The sequence below is a fragment of the Phacochoerus africanus genome, chromosome 6, assembly GCF_016906955.1.
Source record: "Phacochoerus africanus isolate WHEZ1 chromosome 6, ROS_Pafr_v1, whole genome shotgun sequence".
NCBI lineage: Eukaryota > Metazoa > Chordata > Mammalia > Artiodactyla > Suidae > Phacochoerus > Phacochoerus africanus.
In genome coordinates this window covers 14,605,995-14,625,039 of record NC_062549.1, presented here as the reverse complement: position 1 = coordinate 14,625,039, position 19,045 = coordinate 14,605,995, and the positions used below count along the sequence as shown (strand labels likewise).

At 41.9% G+C, this 19,045-nt stretch overlaps 2 protein-coding genes across 3 annotated transcripts in view; one reads left to right on the top strand and one right to left on the bottom strand.

Annotated features, from left to right (window-relative positions):
* SQLE (squalene epoxidase) overlaps positions 1-6,464 on the top strand; it is a 33,275-nt gene extending 26,811 nt beyond the window's left edge. Inside the window, exons 8-11 of the mRNA XM_047783265.1 lie at positions 1,853-1,995; positions 2,798-2,894; positions 5,096-5,183; positions 5,926-6,464. Of these exons, the coding sequence (XP_047639221.1) occupies positions 1,853-1,995; positions 2,798-2,894; positions 5,096-5,183; positions 5,926-6,118 (521 nt within the window). The 3' untranslated portion in view covers positions 6,119-6,464. The remainder of the gene's footprint in view (positions 1-1,852; positions 1,996-2,797; positions 2,895-5,095; positions 5,184-5,925) is intronic.
* A 2,227-nt stretch (positions 6,465-8,691) lies between these two features.
* WASHC5 (WASH complex subunit 5) overlaps positions 8,692-19,045 on the bottom strand; it is a 69,218-nt gene continuing 58,864 nt past the window's right edge. For both annotated transcript variants that reach the window (XM_047783263.1, XM_047783264.1), the window contains 5 exons: positions 18,652-18,781; positions 17,126-17,222; positions 14,063-14,216; positions 13,169-13,256; positions 8,692-9,093 (listed from right to left, as the gene is read on the bottom strand). In XM_047783263.1, the coding sequence (XP_047639219.1) occupies positions 9,037-9,093; positions 13,169-13,256; positions 14,063-14,216; positions 17,126-17,222; positions 18,652-18,781 (526 nt within the window). In that variant the 3' untranslated portion in view covers positions 8,692-9,036. The remainder of the gene's footprint in view (positions 9,094-13,168; positions 13,257-14,062; positions 14,217-17,125; positions 17,223-18,651; positions 18,782-19,045) is intronic.

The window sequence follows — 19,045 nt, the reverse complement described above, 5'->3', positions numbered from 1 at the left end:
TGTAAATGGACTTTTCTTCATTTCCAGATTCTCATTGCTAGTGTATAGAAAAATAATTGTTTTCCGCAGATTTATTTTTTATCTTGAAGTGTTGCTAAACTCATTAGTTCTAAGAGTTCATTGGAAAGTTTAAAACAAGGTAGTGGCATGATTAGATTTTTATTTTAGGGATAGTACGGTGATTTGTTGTGGAAGGCAGATTGGAGCAAAGTTCAGACTCAAGTTTATAGTAAGGCTATTTGAAAATTCCATGGGAGTGATGATGCAAGGCCTGAACTACGGTGTGGCAATAAATATGGAAGGTAGGGAAGGGATTTGGGTAACATCTGGGAGGTAGAATACACAAAACTCAGAGGTGACTGGTAGTAAGAGAGTGAGGTCTTTCGATTGATGGATTCCAGGTTTCAGACTGAAGATAATTTTGCCAGCCATTTGCTGACATTGGAAATATAGCAAAGAGAGTAAGGTTAGGGATATGCGGGGAGATGATGAGTTCTCTCTTGGACATGGTGAGTGGGAAGGACTGGGAGGGCATTTGAGTGGGATTGGGTGGCATTTCCCTGAAAACAGGAGTGTCAAGCCCTGCAGCCCTGAGGAGAGGTGTGAACGGGAGCTGTTGATACTCTAGTTCCAGAACATAAACAGCTGTCCTTGGCTATGGAAAAGGACATTAAGAACTACCTAACAATCATATAAATAAACTATAATGCAAAGCAGAATGAGGCCAGTGCCAAATTGATAGGAAAAGCATGCCATGGGGACATGGCCTAATTGGTGGGGTCGGGAATGTTGCATGGAGAATAAAAGCTGGTTATAGTTTGTGGGTTTTCGTGAAGGTATTTGAGCAATACATAAAAACTTTGGGTTGATATTTAGAAGCTGCTCTTTCATAAATTAGTATGCGTATTGTATAATTACTTATATAGCATATTTTGACATTATAGAAAAAAATATCCATAATTCTGCTACCTAACTGCTATTATTAAGGTTGTCTATTTCTCTGAGAGAGAAAATTAAATAAATGCTGTAAATGCTTTGTTTAAATGCCTAGGTCATTAGCTGGCTGACAATGGACCGGGGGATCTTAGAGTCAGGAGTTTGCTCAGGAGGTATACCTTGAGTCAAATTTCAGAGCTTTCTGCTTCTGTAGTTTTGATTCAAGGCGCTAATTTTCAGAGAAGATTCAATCAAGGCTTGTTCTCCTAAATTAATTTCTGATTGTTTTGGAATATCTGCCTATAGCCTGTCAGGCTGAACTATACCGTGGCTGGGTCTGATCTTCCTAGGGCCTACTTTTCTTTCCCTAGAACCATACAGACATTTCTCTCTAAAATGCTGGCAGCAGACATTACTGTGAAATGCCAAAGACCTCTTGGTGTTTTTTCCTCCCGTAGAAGAATTGCTTTTTACGCATGGATGTCTATACATTCTTTGTTTTTTCATGGAAGAAGCCCTGTAAATATCTTGGCCTTGTTTGACTTAAACGTTAGAGTCACATGTGCGCTCCTTGGGGGCAGGGACCACGTCCGTGTTCTCACTGTAGTTCTGGTGTTTGGCACATGTTAGGTACCCAGTGAATATTAATTGGATCAACCCTTGAATCTGAACAAATTTGATTCATGATTCAGTCCCTTGTATTTTCACATTTTTTTAAATTGAAAATTGTAATTTTATTTTGCACAATAGAATTTACAAAATTCCCAGGAACAAATTCATAGTTTTTAAATGACTTATTTTCATATTCTAATTTACTAGCTCATATTCATAATATTTATAAATTAACAGAGAAGTCTTTTTTTTTGTTTAAAGGATGCTCTAGGGTGATGTCATAATCTAAATTCTCTCTTTATAGGTGTTCTTCTTTTGGGAGATGCACATAATATGAGGCATCCTCTCACTGGAGGAGGAATGACTGTTGCTTTTAATGATATAAAACTGTGGAGAAAACTGCTAAAGGGCATCCCTGACCTTTATGATGATGCAGCTATTCTCCAGGTAGGTATTAAATTATTCTTGGATAAAAATTTATCAAAATTGGACTTTCCTTGTGGCTCAGGGAGTTAATAAGGATGTGGCATTGTCGCAGCGGCAGCTTGGGTTGCTGCTGTGGCATGGGTTTAGCCCCTGGTTGTGGGCCGGGCCAAAAGAACAAAAAGTGCTATCAAGGGAGTTCCCATTTCGGCTCAGTGGTTAACGAATCTAACTAGGAACCATGAGGTTGGGGGTTTGATCCCTGGCCTTGCTCCGTGGGTTAGGGATCTGGCATTGCTGTGAGCTGTGGTGTAGGTTGCAGACACGGCTCAGATCTGGCGTTGCTGTGGCTCTGGTGTGGGCTGGCAGCTACAGCTCTGATTAGACCCCTGGCCTGGGAACCTCCATCTGCTGTGGGTGCGGCCCTAAAAAAAGGACAAAAGACAAAACAAAACAAAAACAAAAAAGTGTGTCAAAATCCATGTCTTTGGGGGCGTAAGAGGGACAGGGGAAGATCTGTACCTAGGAGCTTGGTCCACAGTAGTGATTCTTAGGCAGTCCTACTCAGGCTTAAGAACCTGACTTGCAACCTATGAATCTTCTACCATTTCTGTATTTGGATAATTATGTAACATTGGATTACAAGGGCCACTTAGCTTCAGAGATGACTTCATTGTTTTGGCGGGTGTGGTCATGGTAAGCAAGGCGTCATTACTGTAGCTAGTCTTCAGGACAGGTGTCAGTTTAGGGGATTATAAATATCAGTTTGTGGTTGCCTTTTTTTTTTTTTAAATCCTTACCATATAAGTGGTCTTTCCTTTTCTAGGCCAAAAAATCATTCTATTGGACAAGAAAAATGTCTCATTCCTTTGTTGTGAATGTCCTTGCTCAGGCTCTATATGAATTATTTTCTGCCACAGATGGTAAGTGCAGATATTTTTTAATGAATATTGCTAAATTGCCAATTTTTAGCATAGGAAGGGAACTTAATTACAAAAAAGTTAGTGATTAGGCCAGAAATAGACACCTTCCCTGCATTTTCTCACTTCTAAGTTGGCAATCCCTTTTTTTTTTTTTGGCCTTTTCTAGGGCCGCACCAGAGGCACATGGAGGTTCCCAGGCTAGGGGTCTAATTGGAGCTATAGCTACCAGCCTACACACAGCCACAGCAACGTGGGATCTGAGCGGCGTCTGCAAGCTACAACACAGCTCATGGCAACACCCGATCCTTAACCCACTGAGCAAGACCAGGGATTGAACCCACAACCTCATGGTTCCTAGTCGGATTCGTTAACCACTGAGCCACGATGGGAATTCCTGGCAATCCTTTTTTAACTCCATCCTTGAGTAAGATTTTTACCTTCTAATCATCCTGTATCCACCACTTTGTGTGGAAGGCTGCTGTCTTCCTTTAGCCTTGATAGCAATGCCTCAATAATGTATCACTATTAATTTCTCTGGTCCAAATCAGATGATGCCTATCTGCACATGCATAAGAATGTGATCGAAGATCACACGAATGGCCATGAATTAAAAGGCAATACAGTTGTTAATCTTTTTCTTCCCAAACACCAGTTTTAATTTCTTTTCAAAGTTGTATTTTATACAATAAAGATGAGCTTTATATCCAACTTAGATTTTTACCTCCTGCTAAAATGCACAAGCAGAAGGCATCCATCTTTTACTCATTTGAAATATTCCCATGCTTTTGTTTCTGGGTTGTAGAGGGGACAGCCAATCTGCATATTGAGGATATAACTTAGCAAAAGCAGTACTAGAATTGGAGGAAAAGGCACACGTGCCACCTTCAACCATGGCTGTTTACAAACTAGTGAGTGGCAGGTTAGTGACACTTGACATTTTAAGCTTCTAAGAATAAATAGAACTCGAGGAGTTCCTGTTGTGGCTCAGTGGTTAATGAATCCAACTAGGAACCATGAGGTTGCGGGTTCGATTCCTGGCCTTGCTCAGTGGGTTAAGGATCTGGTGTTGCCGTGAGCTATGGTGTAGGCTGCAGACGCTGCTCGGATCCTGGGTTGCTGTGGCTATTGTGTAGGCTGGCAGCTACAGCTCTGATTAGACCCCTCGCCTGGGAAACTCCATATGCCGAGGGAGTGGCCCTAGAAAAGGCAAAAAGACCAAAAAAAAAAAAAAGAATAAATAGAACTCGAATCCCATTTACTTAAGACATTTAGAACAGAGCTTTTTCTATGATCCATGCTTTGGTGATCTAATTACAAAGGATGGTACAGTACAAATGCTTCCTGCAGGCTCTCTAACCATCGCTCTTACTTAAAAGACGTTTCACTCATTGTGATTTGCCAATCAAATCTCTCTTGCTAATTGGCATGGACGTTACAGTGGCTGGTTGGGCAAGTATAAAAATAAAAGAACTAAGTTCAGAGTTTTTCTAAGCTATTCTTTCCAAGCTTTTCTAAGCGCCTGAGTTTCTTACATTATAAATTTGAATCTGCTGACAAAAGCAAAATAAAGTTATGAAATATTAGAGGAGGAATGAGCATTACTAGAGTAGAAGTTACCTATTCCATCCTTTTTTATCTTTTGTAAAGAAAAATCTGGGCATACCTGAGAAGAACATTGGTTCTATACTATTAAAAAGGTTATTGGTTGATGATACTACGTTGTGAGGGATTAACGAGTTATTTTGAAAAGCAAAAAACAAACAAACAAAAAAAACCTGTACAGATACAGGCATTATTTACTATTCACAGTTGTTATATGGGTCTGGTGTCTTAGAGACTGGGAATCTGGTTTCTAGAGTTGCGTTTTTATAAGAAAAAGAGTATATAAAATATTTTGCATCATTTAATGAATTTACAACAAAGTCAAGGAAATAGTTTTTACACAGCTCTAACTTCCAAACCTACATATTTAGTGATTATTTACTAGCAGACAAAAGTTTACTCATATTTAAATTACTCTGTAATGTTAATAATGAAATTTAAAAGAAATCTTGGGTTGCTGAAATGCCAGCACTAGATTTTTTTTAAGAAATTGTCTATGAGGTGTGATGTTACATCCTCATTTTTCCTGACATATCATTAGCACCCAACATAAATGTGTGACTATTTTGATTGAGAGTAATTTTTAACTTTTATTTTAGATTCGCTGTATCAACTAAGAAAAGCCTGTTTTTTTTATTTCAAACTTGGTGGAGAATGTATTAGTGGTCCAGTTGCGCTGCTTTCTGTGTAAGTTATTTTGATTACCGAGGAAGCAAATAATTCCAGATTTTCTTAGGGCTGTTTGGTTTATGAATTCACTGCAAATCTCTCTTCCTTATGTATTTTGTCATTTTATTATCAATTAGTGTCCCAATCAACTTCCTCCCGAATCTAAGATGGTAGTAGATGAGGCTCAAACTCTTGATTCAAATAGAAGCTTGTTTTTTTTGTGTGTGGGTTTATCCACATGATCTGATCTGTGGGAACTGTGAATAACGGAGATGTTTAAAATTTAATTCAGTTGGAGTGTGGGACTCATGAAATTCAGTTTTGACGCAGACATATGTAGAATTATTCTTGGTAAGTCTGCGAAGTGAAATTCTCTAAGATTCTTCTCCTTCATCTGCTATCTGAATGTCAACAGTTATCTTTTGAAAAATCTAGACTCAAGAGGCCAGGCCATCTAGCTACTTCAGACTGGGATCCCAAGATTAGTGAAAGAAAACAGCTCAAAACATACACTTTATGTAAATAAGAGGAGTTTCTGGCTTCTCTGACAGGGGAAAAGTCTGAGTTTCTTGTAAGAAAAAAAAAAAAATTTCATTTGTCCCTTAGCAGGCAGACACAAGCTTGTAAAGTCTCCTAAAATGTAGAGTGTGTGGTTACCTTCGTAGATGATATATAATTGGAACCTCTTTATGAGTTGATTTTGATCCCTGGGTCTTACTAACATATATATCTGGGTTTGTTTGTTTTTTTCCTGTCACAGATTGTCTCCCAATCCTCTGGTTTTAATTGGACACTTCTTTGCTGTTGCAATCTATGCCACCTATTTTTGCTTTAAATCGGAGCCCTGGATCACAAAACCTCGAGCCATCTTCAGTAGTGGGGCTGTACTGTACAGAGCATGTTCTGTGTTATTTCCTCTGATTTACTCAGAAATTAAGTACTTGGTTCATTAAGCTTAACAGGGAACCACTGGTGAATGAGTACTGACTTCCAGTTCACCAGGTCTCAAGAGACTTGGGAGGAAATGTATATATAGCACAGTACTATCCCACTTCTAAAGTGGAAAGTCCTGGACCAAGATTGGGATTGATTTGTTTTTGAAGTTCTTTGTATATAAACATGTAAATATATTCTTTGGTTTGCAATTTAAAATGAAGGGTAAAATAAGATAGTATTTAAAAGAAATGATTGATACCATAAGTTAGTGCTAACACTGAGGAACTGCAGTTTGTCTTTTGAATTCAGTATCTGAGACAAGTCATTGTGGGATCTGCAAATAAAATGAAGAATCAACTCTCATTCTTTTTGTCTCTTGCTGTGACTTCTTTACATAACTTCGTGATTATGAAAAGGAAAACCCAAGTGGAATGGAAAGTACAGAGGGAGACCTATTCTGTTAAATAACTTTTTTTTTTTTTAAGGGCCGTACCCGAGGCATATGGAGGTTCCCAGGCTAGGGGTTGAATCGGAGCTGTAGCTGCTGGCCTACGCCACAGCCACAGCAACACCAGATCCTTAACCCACTGATCGAGGCTAAGGACTGAACCTGTGTCCTCACAGATACTAGTCAGATTCATTTCCACTGAGCTACAATGGGAACGTCTCTGTTAAATAGCTCTTGATGTTGGGAAAGTTGCCTTAAAATCTCTGGACCTTATTTTTGTCATCTATCCTTCTAGCTTCCCTCACTTATCCATTGGGATAGGATTCTTTTCTGTGTTCTTAGAAAACATCACATTCATACAGAAAGGCAATTGAGGGCTTTATATGAATTCCACTGTGTAACATTAATAAGCCAGGCTAGGCTTATTTCAAGAAGCAGTGAATGAACAAATAAGCACTTGCAATATTTGACATAATGCCTTAAAATCTGTCAGAATTCACCGAGTTTACAATATATTTGAAGAGATTATGGACATTCAGAAGGGTATCATGAAACTTAAGTAAATCTCCAAATATCACTAAAGTAAATTGTTCCCCCAAAAGAGCAGTAGGATATAATATGAAATATTAAGTAACTACTTCAGAGTCCAATGATCAGGGCTAAAAATGACTTAAAGCTTTTATATTAAACATTTCTCTTTTTCAGCCTTTCCCCTGCCTCCTGCTGCGTGTGGAAGTTCCTAGGCCAGGGATCAAACCTGCGCCACAGGAGTGACAACGTCTGATCCTTGACTCTGAGCCACCAGGGAATTCCCTTTTCTCAACTATGAGGTTGAAGTTCTCAGTTGAGGAAACAGTTTTTCTAGCCTCATCACAAGTAGAATCAGTTGCATCTATCACTTTGCCATGTTTCAGCACAGCGTATTTGCTTGGTTTCATGACATTGCCCTCGAAATTATCCGACACTTTTATTTTCTGGTTAAAAATTCACCTTCTTAAATCTGGCCTTCTTAGGAGCTGACTTTCTTGGGGGGGGGGCATATTTTACAAAGAACTAAAGATCTCACTTCATGCAGTTACTGCTGTGCACCTGATCACATGTGAGAAACAGCAAGACCGTTTCGAGAAGTGGCTTTAGATGCCGGGGACTTACCGGCTGCGTTCCTATGCAGCAGCCTCTCCGCCGGCAAGACTCCCGAACTCTATGTGCTGGGAAACAACACACTTAAAATTCCTCCCTCGGCTTTGACCAGGCTGGGCTGTTGAGGCTCCTGCTTCCCTCTGCCGACTAGAAGTCTTTTTAACGCCTTTCTACTATGATAGTGAAATAAAACACAAAGTCATTTTTTCTTTCTTTCAGTATCTTAGGATTTGAGACCTTCTGACAAAGGAACTAACTTTTATCAGAATATCAGAACACTGAAGGGAACCTGAGAAGTCATTTTGCCCTGATTTTAGAGGCCACTAGGTGGCCTTGGAACAAAGTTGAACTTGTGGCAGAATCAGGACTCAAACTTGGCCTCGTGATTACAAATTCAAGCTTCTTCTCTTGCGACTTGCTAAATGACTGTCAAGCACATTTCAGGTTCTGGGTGTTTTGGTTTGTTTTCTTTTTCACCTGTTCCTCGCCCCTCTAGAGGAGGACAGAGCTAGCTATCACCCCAAGAGGATGGCAGCTCCCCCCTTTCAGGGTAATTTTCATCCAAAAAGTGACTTAGGATTTTGAGGAAGTTAAAAGTTAATGGCTAAGCTGTTATTAAAAAAAAAAAAAGGGATGAGGGCTTATCGCTAATAATATTATGGTTGTGGGGACTTGGGGTGGGACTCGAGCTGAGGAGGAAGGAGAAGCTGAAGTTGGGGCTGGGGTGAGTCCTACTGAAGGGAAGCTGGGAACCACCCCCATGGTATCTGGGATTGGAAGAGGACACTGAACCTCAGACATTAATAAACTTCCATGGTCCATGGATTGTGTGGTCTCTCATTTGCTACTAGCCTGCCTGTCACCATGTGCCTGCCAGCCTGTTGTGGGTGTGACCATGGACACAACGTTGGACGTACTAGACCCCTCTCTTACCTTCCAGACAAGGTTTTTCGCAAGGAGAATGTACAGTGTCTGAATAATAAGCAGGAGGATGACTTTGGGTACTGATAACACTGTTTTACTGAAAATCTGGAGTTGCACAAATAAATTCTTTAGAACATAAAACTAAATGGATTTATACATAACAATTACATTCAGCACTTATAAGAGGCAGTACAAAAATGTATTCTGCTTCTACATGATATAAATTGCATGTAATACCATGATTTAAACAGTATTAATGATATTAACTAGTTCTGTAAGATACATATTACTCAGAATGTCTGACGTTTTCCTCAATAAAGGGAAAAAGTGCAGTTCTATGAGCAGCTGAGCTTCATTTCTAAGTTCATTTTAGCGATGGTGGAAGATTTAAGGATAATCCTTTCAGTGAAGAAGCAGAAAAAGTTACAGGACTGTTCTGAACTCATCAAAAATGAAATTAGGCACGTGTGCTTCAGCAACCTAAAAATTAAAACAAAAGAGTTAAGTGTTTCATAGTGTTATGTGCAGAACCGATTCAAAATTTTCCATATGAAAATTACAGAAATCAGTACATATATACAATGGAATACTACCCAGCCATAAAAAATGAAATAACGCCATTTGTAGCAACACGGCTGCAACTAGAGATTATCATGCTAAGTGAAGTAAGTCAGAAAAAGAAAGACAAATATCACATGATATCATTTATGGGTGGAATCTAAAAGATGGCACAAATGAACACATCTATAAAATAGAAATAGACTCTCAGACCTGTGGTTGCCAACGGGGTGGGGGAGGGAGAGAGATGGACGGGGAGTTTGAGGTTGGCAGACGCAAACTATTCCATTCAGAATGAATAAGCAGTGGGGTCCTACTGTGCATCACAGAGAACTATATCCAGACTCTTGGGATAGACCATGACGGAAGATGATACAAGAGCGGGAATGGATATACCTGTATGACTGGGTCACTCTGCTGTACAGCAGAAACCGGCACAACATTATAAACTAACTATACCTTCATGAAAAGTTGAAAAATTAAAAAAAAAAAAAAAGAAATGAAGACATCCTTTGAAGCAAGGCAAGTCACAGGGAAATACTGGAGCACGCACGAATTGAGACCGCCACCTTGTTTCTGGTGTTTCTCCTACTGTGTCTAATTTCTCGGCACTGCTCACATCTGGAGAGATGCTGCAAGCTCCCCTTGCCTGCCGACCTGAGCTCCCTGGCTCTTAAAGGCACTTGGACCTGCAAAGATGTACTAGGAGATGGTCTTTGGTCACCTTGCAAATAACTGATGACCAGCCCTGGAAGAGGATATCCGACAGGTGACAGAGGCCAGAGGGGGAAGAGGAGGAAAGCCTTTAAATTCCTTAACTGCTCTGAGGAAGCCCTGAGAGGGGGGGTCAAAGTGAATGGGGTGGAATGTAGAACTAGGGGATCCCCAAGTGCTTGAAATTTAAAGCAGTGTCTAACTTTTTTTTCTGATTATAAAGGTATCATCTACTAATTAGAGGAAATTCAGCAAATTTAGAGAAGTATGAAAAAGGCACAATCTCTGGACTTCCCATCGTGGCTCAGTGGTTAACAAATCCAACTAGGAACCATGAGGTTGCGGGTTCGATCCCTGGCCTTGCTCAGTGGGTTAATGATCCGGCATTGCCATAAGCTGTGGTGTGGGTTGCAGACGCGGCTCAGATCCTGCATTGCTGTGGCTCTGGCGGAGGCCAGTGGCTTCAGCTCTGATTAGACCCCTAGCCTGGGAACCTCCATATGCCGCGGGAGCGGCTCAAGAAAAGGCAAAAAGACAAAAAAAAAAACAAACCCAAAAAAACCCTCTAATCTCAATTCCTTAGAGAAAACTAAAACCGATAATTGCTTTGTGTCGAATTCTTCCAATTTACACAGTCAAAACTAGGATCCCATAATCTTGTGTCCTTTACCTTTGTTAAATTTTATGTTATGAACCTCTTTACATGAGCATCTTGGTGAGCCTTTTTTTTTTTTTTTTTTGCTTTTTAGGGCCATACCCTTGGCATATGGAAGTTCCCAGGCTAGGGGCCAACACCACAGCTCACGGCAACACGGGATCCTTAACACACTGAGTGAGGCCAGGGATCGAAGCCGAAATCTCATGGATGCTAGTCAGGTTTGCTAACTGCTGAGCCACAAAAGGAACTGTATTGGTGAGCTTTTGCAAATATACCCAGCAGGTAATTTTCTAGCAGTGCAATTGCTGGTGTCAGGCAAAATATTACAGGAAGTTTTTAAAAAGAGATAAATTGCCCTCCCTGGAGAATAGTAATTTACACTCCCATTGACAGTACTGCAAAGTCCCATTTCTTTGAATCTTTCCTAGCGCTGGGAGTCCAATATTTTACTTTGTACACAAAGTACAAAGATTGGTTTGGATGGAAATAGTAATTTTACTGTTATTTTATTTATTTATTTGTCTTTTTGGGCCGCACCAGCAGCATATGCAGGTTCCCAGGCTATTGGAGCTGTAGCCTCTGGCCTACACCACAGCCACAGCAATGCTGGATCTGAGCTGCATCTGCAACCTACACCACAGCTCATGGCAACGTGAGATCCTCAACCCACTGAGCAAGGCCAGGAATCAAACCCATAACCTCATCGTTCCTAGTCGGGTTCGTTGACCGCTGCGCCATGATGGGAACTCCCTTTACTGTTATTTTGAATTATGGCCTTTTAATATAACTAAGGTTGAACATCTTTACAAATGTTTATTGGCCATCCGTATTTCTTTTCCTGAAAACTGTCTGTTAATATCTTTTGCCTGTTTTTTCCCCCTATCGGTCTGGTTATCTTTTTTTTTAATGATCTAGAAGAGCACATTATAAGTTAGGAAAAAAAAAAAAAAAGGTCTTTTGTTAATAGTTGCCTCAATTTAAAAAAATTTTTTTGAGACATATGACAAGAATTGTTTCATTACATTCAGCACTTAGAAGAGATCTCATCTCTAAATCCTTCATGGTTTCCACCTTTGCTGTTAATACAGGAAGTTCTGAGAGTTGATACACTGTCTAAAATTTCTGCTAATTTATTGGTTTCATTTTTCTCAGTAACTATCTGTAATTTATTTTGATTACAAGGAAGATAGGAAGAAATTAACTTGCTATTTTTAAACAACAGAATGAACTAACTGTCCCAGCACTATTAACTATTTCCTGTCGCTCCTAATTTGAGATACTACTTTTCTGTATACACAACTGTATGCACTAGCATTTGCGTCTAGGCAACACATTCTAGTCAACTGATCCATCAAGTGAGTTTCATACCAGAATCACACTATTTTAATTTCTGCAGTTTTACAAAAGTAAGTATTTTTTTATATGGTATAGTGTGTTTTAGCATCATCTTAAAAAAACTAATTTAGCCTAAGTTTTACGAAATTTAAAAAAAAAGCCTTTTTCTCCCCTGAGGTTAAAAAAGTTATCTGGGATTTTGAGCATAACTGCAATAAAACTATAAGGAGTATTTGCGTTTCCTCATTGAGAAACATGGACTTCAAAATTCTATAGTATTTCCCGAACTTATTCTTTCATATTTCTTAAAGCGGTTATTTTCCTTATTAATTCTGTCAATAGGATTTTTTCACATTACACTTTTGAATGCATTATTAGCGTATCACTTTGTCTATTATGTAATCAGTTTTTGGTTTCTTATATTAATAGTTTTCCCATATGAGTCTATGACAGATACATTCTCAATGAAATAAATACGTCTTCTTTTCCTGATGCATTTTAAATCTTTTCTTTGCCATTTTATTGTCTGGAACCTGTACAACAAAAAGCAGCAGGAGAGTCAGCATCCCCATATAACTCTTTCAGTCCTGATCTTGATGAGAATGCTTTTCGCATTTATAGGTCTGTCTGACATTGCCAGTTAAGTTTTAAGAACATCATCTTTGACTTCTGTTATATAAAAGTATCTTTGTTCCTAACCTATTAATTTTTAAAAATCAGGATGAGCTTTTCAGTATCGAAAGGTTTTTTTTTTTTATATATATATTTTAGTGTCAAGCTCTGACTTTCCTTCAGCTCGAACTTAGCAAAGTGGAATTACCAGTGAGCAAAGAAAAGGAAGGAGTATCTTAGGAGGAGGTAAAAAGGAGCCTGTCATTTTTGGAAACTGTGGCTGTATCGCATTTCAGCCACGGTGTGAACTTGACCAAATTGCTGTGGGAATGGGGTTACTATGGAGAGCAAGCGCCAAACCACATGATTCTTTCTCCACCCTGGCCCTGTAAGGCCTCCTCTCCCAAACTGAGGTGGGGGTGAGGGGGCTGCTGACCAGAGGAGGGCGTGGTAGAGGTGGAGGTGAGACGACAGGAGGGAAGCTGTATTCAGCCCTGCCTTCCGGCAAAGCGCTGACTGCGTGGTGAGGGGAGGGACGTCTTAGCCGAGGGGCAGAGCCAGTCGGGGGCTCAGAGGCTCCTCTGGAAATGGGGACTTCACTCCTCACGAGGCCAGGGCCACCCTCCATGCCCTCTTTCTAGTAAAGGGCATTCATATTGTTCTCGCTCTACTGCTTACCCTCCTGGGGAGCTTTGTGTACCGAACATAATCCTCCAGAAACAGAAGGGCACCCACGACATCTGCAGGCATTTCAGGCATCTTCTGGCTGTAACAGAGAACAGTCTGCATCAATTCGCCGCTTTGCTCACAGCTGACCCCCCACCAAAATACTGAAAGACTAGAGAGGCGGCAGAGGACTAGATGAAGCCCAAGAAGAGACAGACCTATGGACCCTCCTCCTGGGTCACATCCAGCTATCAGCCAGCTGGCATCGCTTCACGGGGCGAGGATGGAATCAAAACTTCCCTTAAAGGCTTATGCGGCCTTCCCAATATGACCCCTGCTGACCTCTCCCCCGGGGCTGACCCTTTAGGGTCACAGAGAAGGCACACAGGACCCATCATCTCAGGTAAGGAACTGTTTTCTCTCCCAGAAAAGCCAGTTACGTGTGGGAGGGAAGAACTAAAGGCCGACAAGCTTTGTAGCAAAGCAGGACCTTCTGTGTGATTTGTTTCCTTAGACGCCTGGAACTCAGGCTGTGCCCAGGGTCTGACAGCGAGGGGCTCCCCGACTGTCACAGAAGTGGGGAGCTGTCCCTGGGGAGTGGCCCAGCGGGAGGACCAGGCTCATGGGGCTGCGTGCGGCATCCACCATGGCAGAGCGGCAGGCTTTCTTCCCCGCAGGGTTGCTGATGGCAGTCGTGACTCATTCCTGTGAGAACTGGCAGGGGGCCGCCCGGCAGAGGACTACGGATGGGCACACCTCTAATTGCTCCAAAGGAGGAGACGTGCCCCGCCTGCTTTACAGAGCAGGGTGAGCAGCCAGTGCCTGTCTACCAGGCAGGCAGGAGGAGGAATGTCCCAGCCCGTGCTGTCACATCGATTCTGCTCTGTCCTGCTTGGCCCTCTGTACCTCGTACACTGCTCCACTGTGGAGCGGATGAACTGGCCGATCAGCGCCAGGAACTGCTCCGTGTACCGGGAATGAAACTGCTTCAGCAGGGTCAGCAGCCCTAGCACCAGCGGTGGCCAATCCACGGGGTCGGCAGCTTTTCGGCAGACCATCCCTGCAAGCAACAAGAGCTTAAAAATTGCGCCACCAAGGGCTTGCCTGTGGCAGTGTTTGCTCAGGAGGAATGTTTGTGAATGTCAAAACGTCTGGGGCCATGTTGTCATGGGCAGGGGGTTACATGGAGGGAACGGCAATTCAGGATGACTTTTTTTTTTGTCTTTTCTAGGCTGCTCCCGCGGCATATGGAGGTTCCCAGGCTAGGGCTCCAATCAGAGTTATAGCCACTGGCCTACACCAGAGCCACAACAACGCCAGATCCGAGCCGAATCTGCAACCTACACCACAGCTCACAACAATGCCGGATCCTTAACCCACTGAGCAAGGCCAGGGATCAAACCCGCAACCTCATGGTTCCTAGTCAGATTCATTAACCACTGCGTCCCGACGGGAACTCCCAGGATGACATTTTGAACCAGGCCCAGGATTGGTGGAGGCTTCTAGTGCTTTGAAGGATTTAGCACAGTAAAAAGGCTACAGATTTTTAATAATCGCCACCCCTGTTTCTTTTGGATTATACAATTAACAGGTACAATTGCAGAACAGGAAAAGAATCTATAGAAGTCAAGACACATGAAGGAAATACGTGAAGTGAGTGAGTGGCTGTCAAAGCTGGCTTTAAAAAAAAAAAAAATTTAATTCTTTTTTTTTTTTTTGCTTTTTTTAGGGCCATCCTCGAGGCACATGGAGGTTCCCAGGATAGGGGCTGAATCAGAGCTGCAGCTGCCGGCCTATACCACAGCCACAGTCACCTCAGATCTGAGCCGCGTCTGCGACCTACACCACACACACCTCATGGCAACACCAGATCCTTAACCCACTGAGTGAGGCCAGGGATTGAACCCACATCCTCGTGGATACTAGTTGGATTTGTTTCCGATGTGCCACAAAGGGAACTCCAAAGCTGGCTTTTTCACTGAGGATTTCTGCTCCCATCTTAGACCTTGACCTGCCAGGATTGGCTGCATGGGGAACAGAAGCCAGAGCACAGTGTTGACAAAGAACAAAGTTGGAAGACTTACTAGCTTTCAAGACTTATAAAGTTACAGTAATCAAGGTAGTATTGGCTTAAGGACAGATAGACCAGAAAATACAGAAGTACCCCCACCCTTAAAAAGTCAACTGCATTTCCATGAATATCCAGACAATTTAATGGAGAAAAGAGAAATCTTTTCGATAAATAGTGCTGAAACTGGATATTCTTGTGTGGAAAAAAATGACGTACATAAAAAGTAATGTACATTAAAAAGTAATGTGAAACAGACCACAAACCTCAATGTAAAAGCTACAACTACAAAATTTTGAGAAAAAAATAGGACAATACCTTTGTGCCCTTGAGGTAGACAAAGACACAAGACACAGAAAGGACTAATTGTAAAGAGAAAAAATGGATAACTTGGACATCATCAGCATTAAAAACTTCTGCTTATTAAGTTCATCAGAAAGAAAATGAATGGATAAGCCAGTTTGTGAGAAAAAAAATTCACGGCATGTGTATCAAAGGACTCGTATCCATAATATATAAATAACTCATACAACTCAGTGATAAAAAGCAATCAACCTCATTTAAAAATAGGCAAGACTTGAATAGACAGTTAACAAAGAGAGGTATAAAGAATGGCCAAAAAACATGCGAAAAACTGCTCAACATCATTAATCATCAGGGAAAGGTGAATTAAAACTACGCCAAGAAACTATTCTCACATTAGACTGGTTATGATGAAAAAGACTGAGACGGCAGGATGCCACCTGTAAAATGGGAAACACTTTGGGAAAAGGATCGGCAGTTGCTTATAAAGTTAAACTGGCCAGTCAGACCCCCAGATCCCGCATTGGGGTTCTTGTGAAGACTGGGGAAACCCGTATTCTGAGACCTACACCACAGCTCATGGCAATGCCAGATCCTTAACCCACTGAGCGAGGCCAGGGATCGAACCTGTGTCCTCATGGATGCTAGTCAGATTTGTTCAGATTTCAGCTGAGCCACGACGGGAACTCCTATATGGCTGTTATTTATAGAAAAGCTCTTAAATACTTTTAAAGTAAATTAAACTCTATACTGGACTTTAAAAAACTCTTAGTCAGATGCAAAGGTTGGAGACAAAGTATCTGGGGAATACATTAGGTAAGTGATTATAAAAGTGTTCAAGATAAAGTCAATGCCAAAAAACAAACAAATAAATAAAAATTGGGGGAGTTCCCGTAGTGGCACAGCGTGTTAAGAATCCGACTAGTATCCATGAAGATGTAGGGTGGATCCCTCGCCTTGCTCAGTGGGTTAAAGGATCCAGGTTTGCTGTGGCTGTGGTGTAGGCCGGCAGCTGCAGCTCTGATTGGTCCCCTAGCCTGGGAACTTTCATATGCCCTAAAAAGACAAAAACAAACACACACACACAGTTGGGGTTATATTCCTAGACAGGACAAATATACTGACAATTTTGGTATTTATTTTCTGTATCAAATATTTTCATATGTAATAATACATATCAATGTACTAGATATTCCTGGATTAGTCTCCTCTCTGTAACTATACTGTTACTCTTCATACCGAAGTTATAGGTATGTAGTAGGCACGTAACACTTGTTGAAAAAATTAACCAAAACAAGTTTCTTTCCTACCATAATCAGCTCTTTAAAGAACAGACAGAAGCAAAGGCATTTTACAAGTTGGATAATTAACCCCTGGAAATGAAAGGTGGACTACACTACACTTGGTTGATATGAAACTAACTGTCTGTATTTCAAAAAGGGGCATATTTCAGAGGCCCAAAGACATGGCTTCCATAAACATGCAATTAACTAAGAAAGATCTCATAGGTGATACAGCATTCTATACCCAGAGCTGTTTGGCTAGACATTAAGCTAGCTTACAGTTCCTTATTACAAAGAATAAATGTCATACAGTACCTAGGTTTTTGTTGTACTGAAGTTTTGGCAACTGGGCTATCAAAAACAGAAAGTTGACAACTGGAAAGTATGGTAAGCGCTTTGTCGTTATGTATATCTGGAAAGAGAAAGAGAAGGGCAATCAACCGTGTCTTTACATCACACACCACCGCCCAAGGCACTTTCAAATGACATGCTTCTATGTTATTTCAGCTTGCCTTTCTGGCAACTGAAAACTAGGACGCTTCCACTAACTCACTGCCTTCAGAGCTGTATTAACATCGCTGACACTCCCCCACACCCTCAAACACAGATACCTCTGGAGTAATGAGCTCTTTTGGGAAGGGGACAGTTTTCCTTAGAGATTAGTCGTTACTTTGCCTCTGAATCCTCTTAATGTCATTGACAAAAGGCGGGGGAGGGTGAGGAGCAAGAATGGGAGGGGAAAGCAAAATACAGCAGCCAGGCAAAGCCAGAGGGAGGGAGGGAGGGAAAGAGGAGAGGCAGAAAGAAAGAAGGACACAGCAGATAGCAGCACGAGGCGGCACACAACTAGAAAGCAAGCAGGTGTCCCGTCCATTTGCTTTCCCTGGGCCATGTCCCAGAGCATCTCCTGCCCAGTTTGCTGGGCAGAGGGCGCAGTCAGGACACACCCGGGCATCTCCCTCCTCCCTGGGGGCTGGCATCCTCCCAGGAGCACCGGCTCTGGTCAGACCGCCTGGCTCCACGGCCGGCTACTGTGGAGCCCTGAGCAACAATGGCACATTTCATGGGGCTGCTGTGAGACTGAGCTCCAGCACCCAAGGTCCGGGTTAACACACCATGCTTGGCACCGAATTACTCACAAAATGTTAGCCGCTGTCTTGGTTCATAATCTTGCCCCTTAAACCCGTGGCGATCACCCAGATTTCAGAATTTCACATGATAATGAAGATTTTAGAAAGGTAACAGAGTCTAGGGTAACAGTCTATAATCAAAGCCAATGGTATTTCTGCATCAAAACTTGATGCAGTTTACCGGAGTGTAAACAGCCTCCGGTCAGTGTGGGACAGGTTTTGGCAGCAAGTGAGATCTGGCATCGACTTGAGAAAAAAAAAAAACAAAAACTTTCCGTTCTCAGAGGTCTCTGGAGACCAGAATTGGAGAAAAGAAATGTGTCACCCTAGATGACGGGGGTGCTGACTGTCAGCCGCCGAGGGAAGCACCTTCGGGCCAGAAGGATCAAGGCCACCATTCAGCTGCCGTTCAAATACCAAACCCTAGACAAACCTCAACGTCATCTCTCACAGACAGAGCACCTTCAACTTTTCAACAAGCTGACCGACACTCTTATCGCTTGGTTCCCACAGCCCCACAGTCGGGCAGGGGGCGGGGGCGTGATCATCCACATCCCACGTGGGAGACGGAACCTGAAAGGGCGGGGACTTGAGAACAGAGGCTCCGGGACGGGGACCGGATTCTCCCAGCATCAGAGCACAGTGACCTGCCGCCCGGGCCAGATCACCTCTGGTCCCACACCGTCTCCCGGTCACACGTTAATCACTAACCTTGTTCAGGGGGTTGTGGATGCCAGCTGCCTCCAGGTAGGCTGTGATTTCATATAAGAGTGTGTTATCTTCTTTGGGGTAAGGAAGTGAAGGGTCCTGGTAATGGGCTTCGATATCTGCTAGGAGAGCCCTAAATGACAAAAAAACAAAAACAAACAAAAACAAGGATCAACATCAGAGATGAACTGAATTGAGACAATAATTAATATAAACTATGATATAACCTTTCAGGGATTCAGTTTCTTCATCTGTAAAACAAGGACTTAATCCTTCTATTTCTCAATTTCCAAACCTGTGGTTGGTTATAAGTGGAAAATTTGACCTAGAATGACTTTATTTTTTGGAGTTAACCCAAATCAAATGCTTTCACTCTTCAATCCTTTTTTTTTTTTTT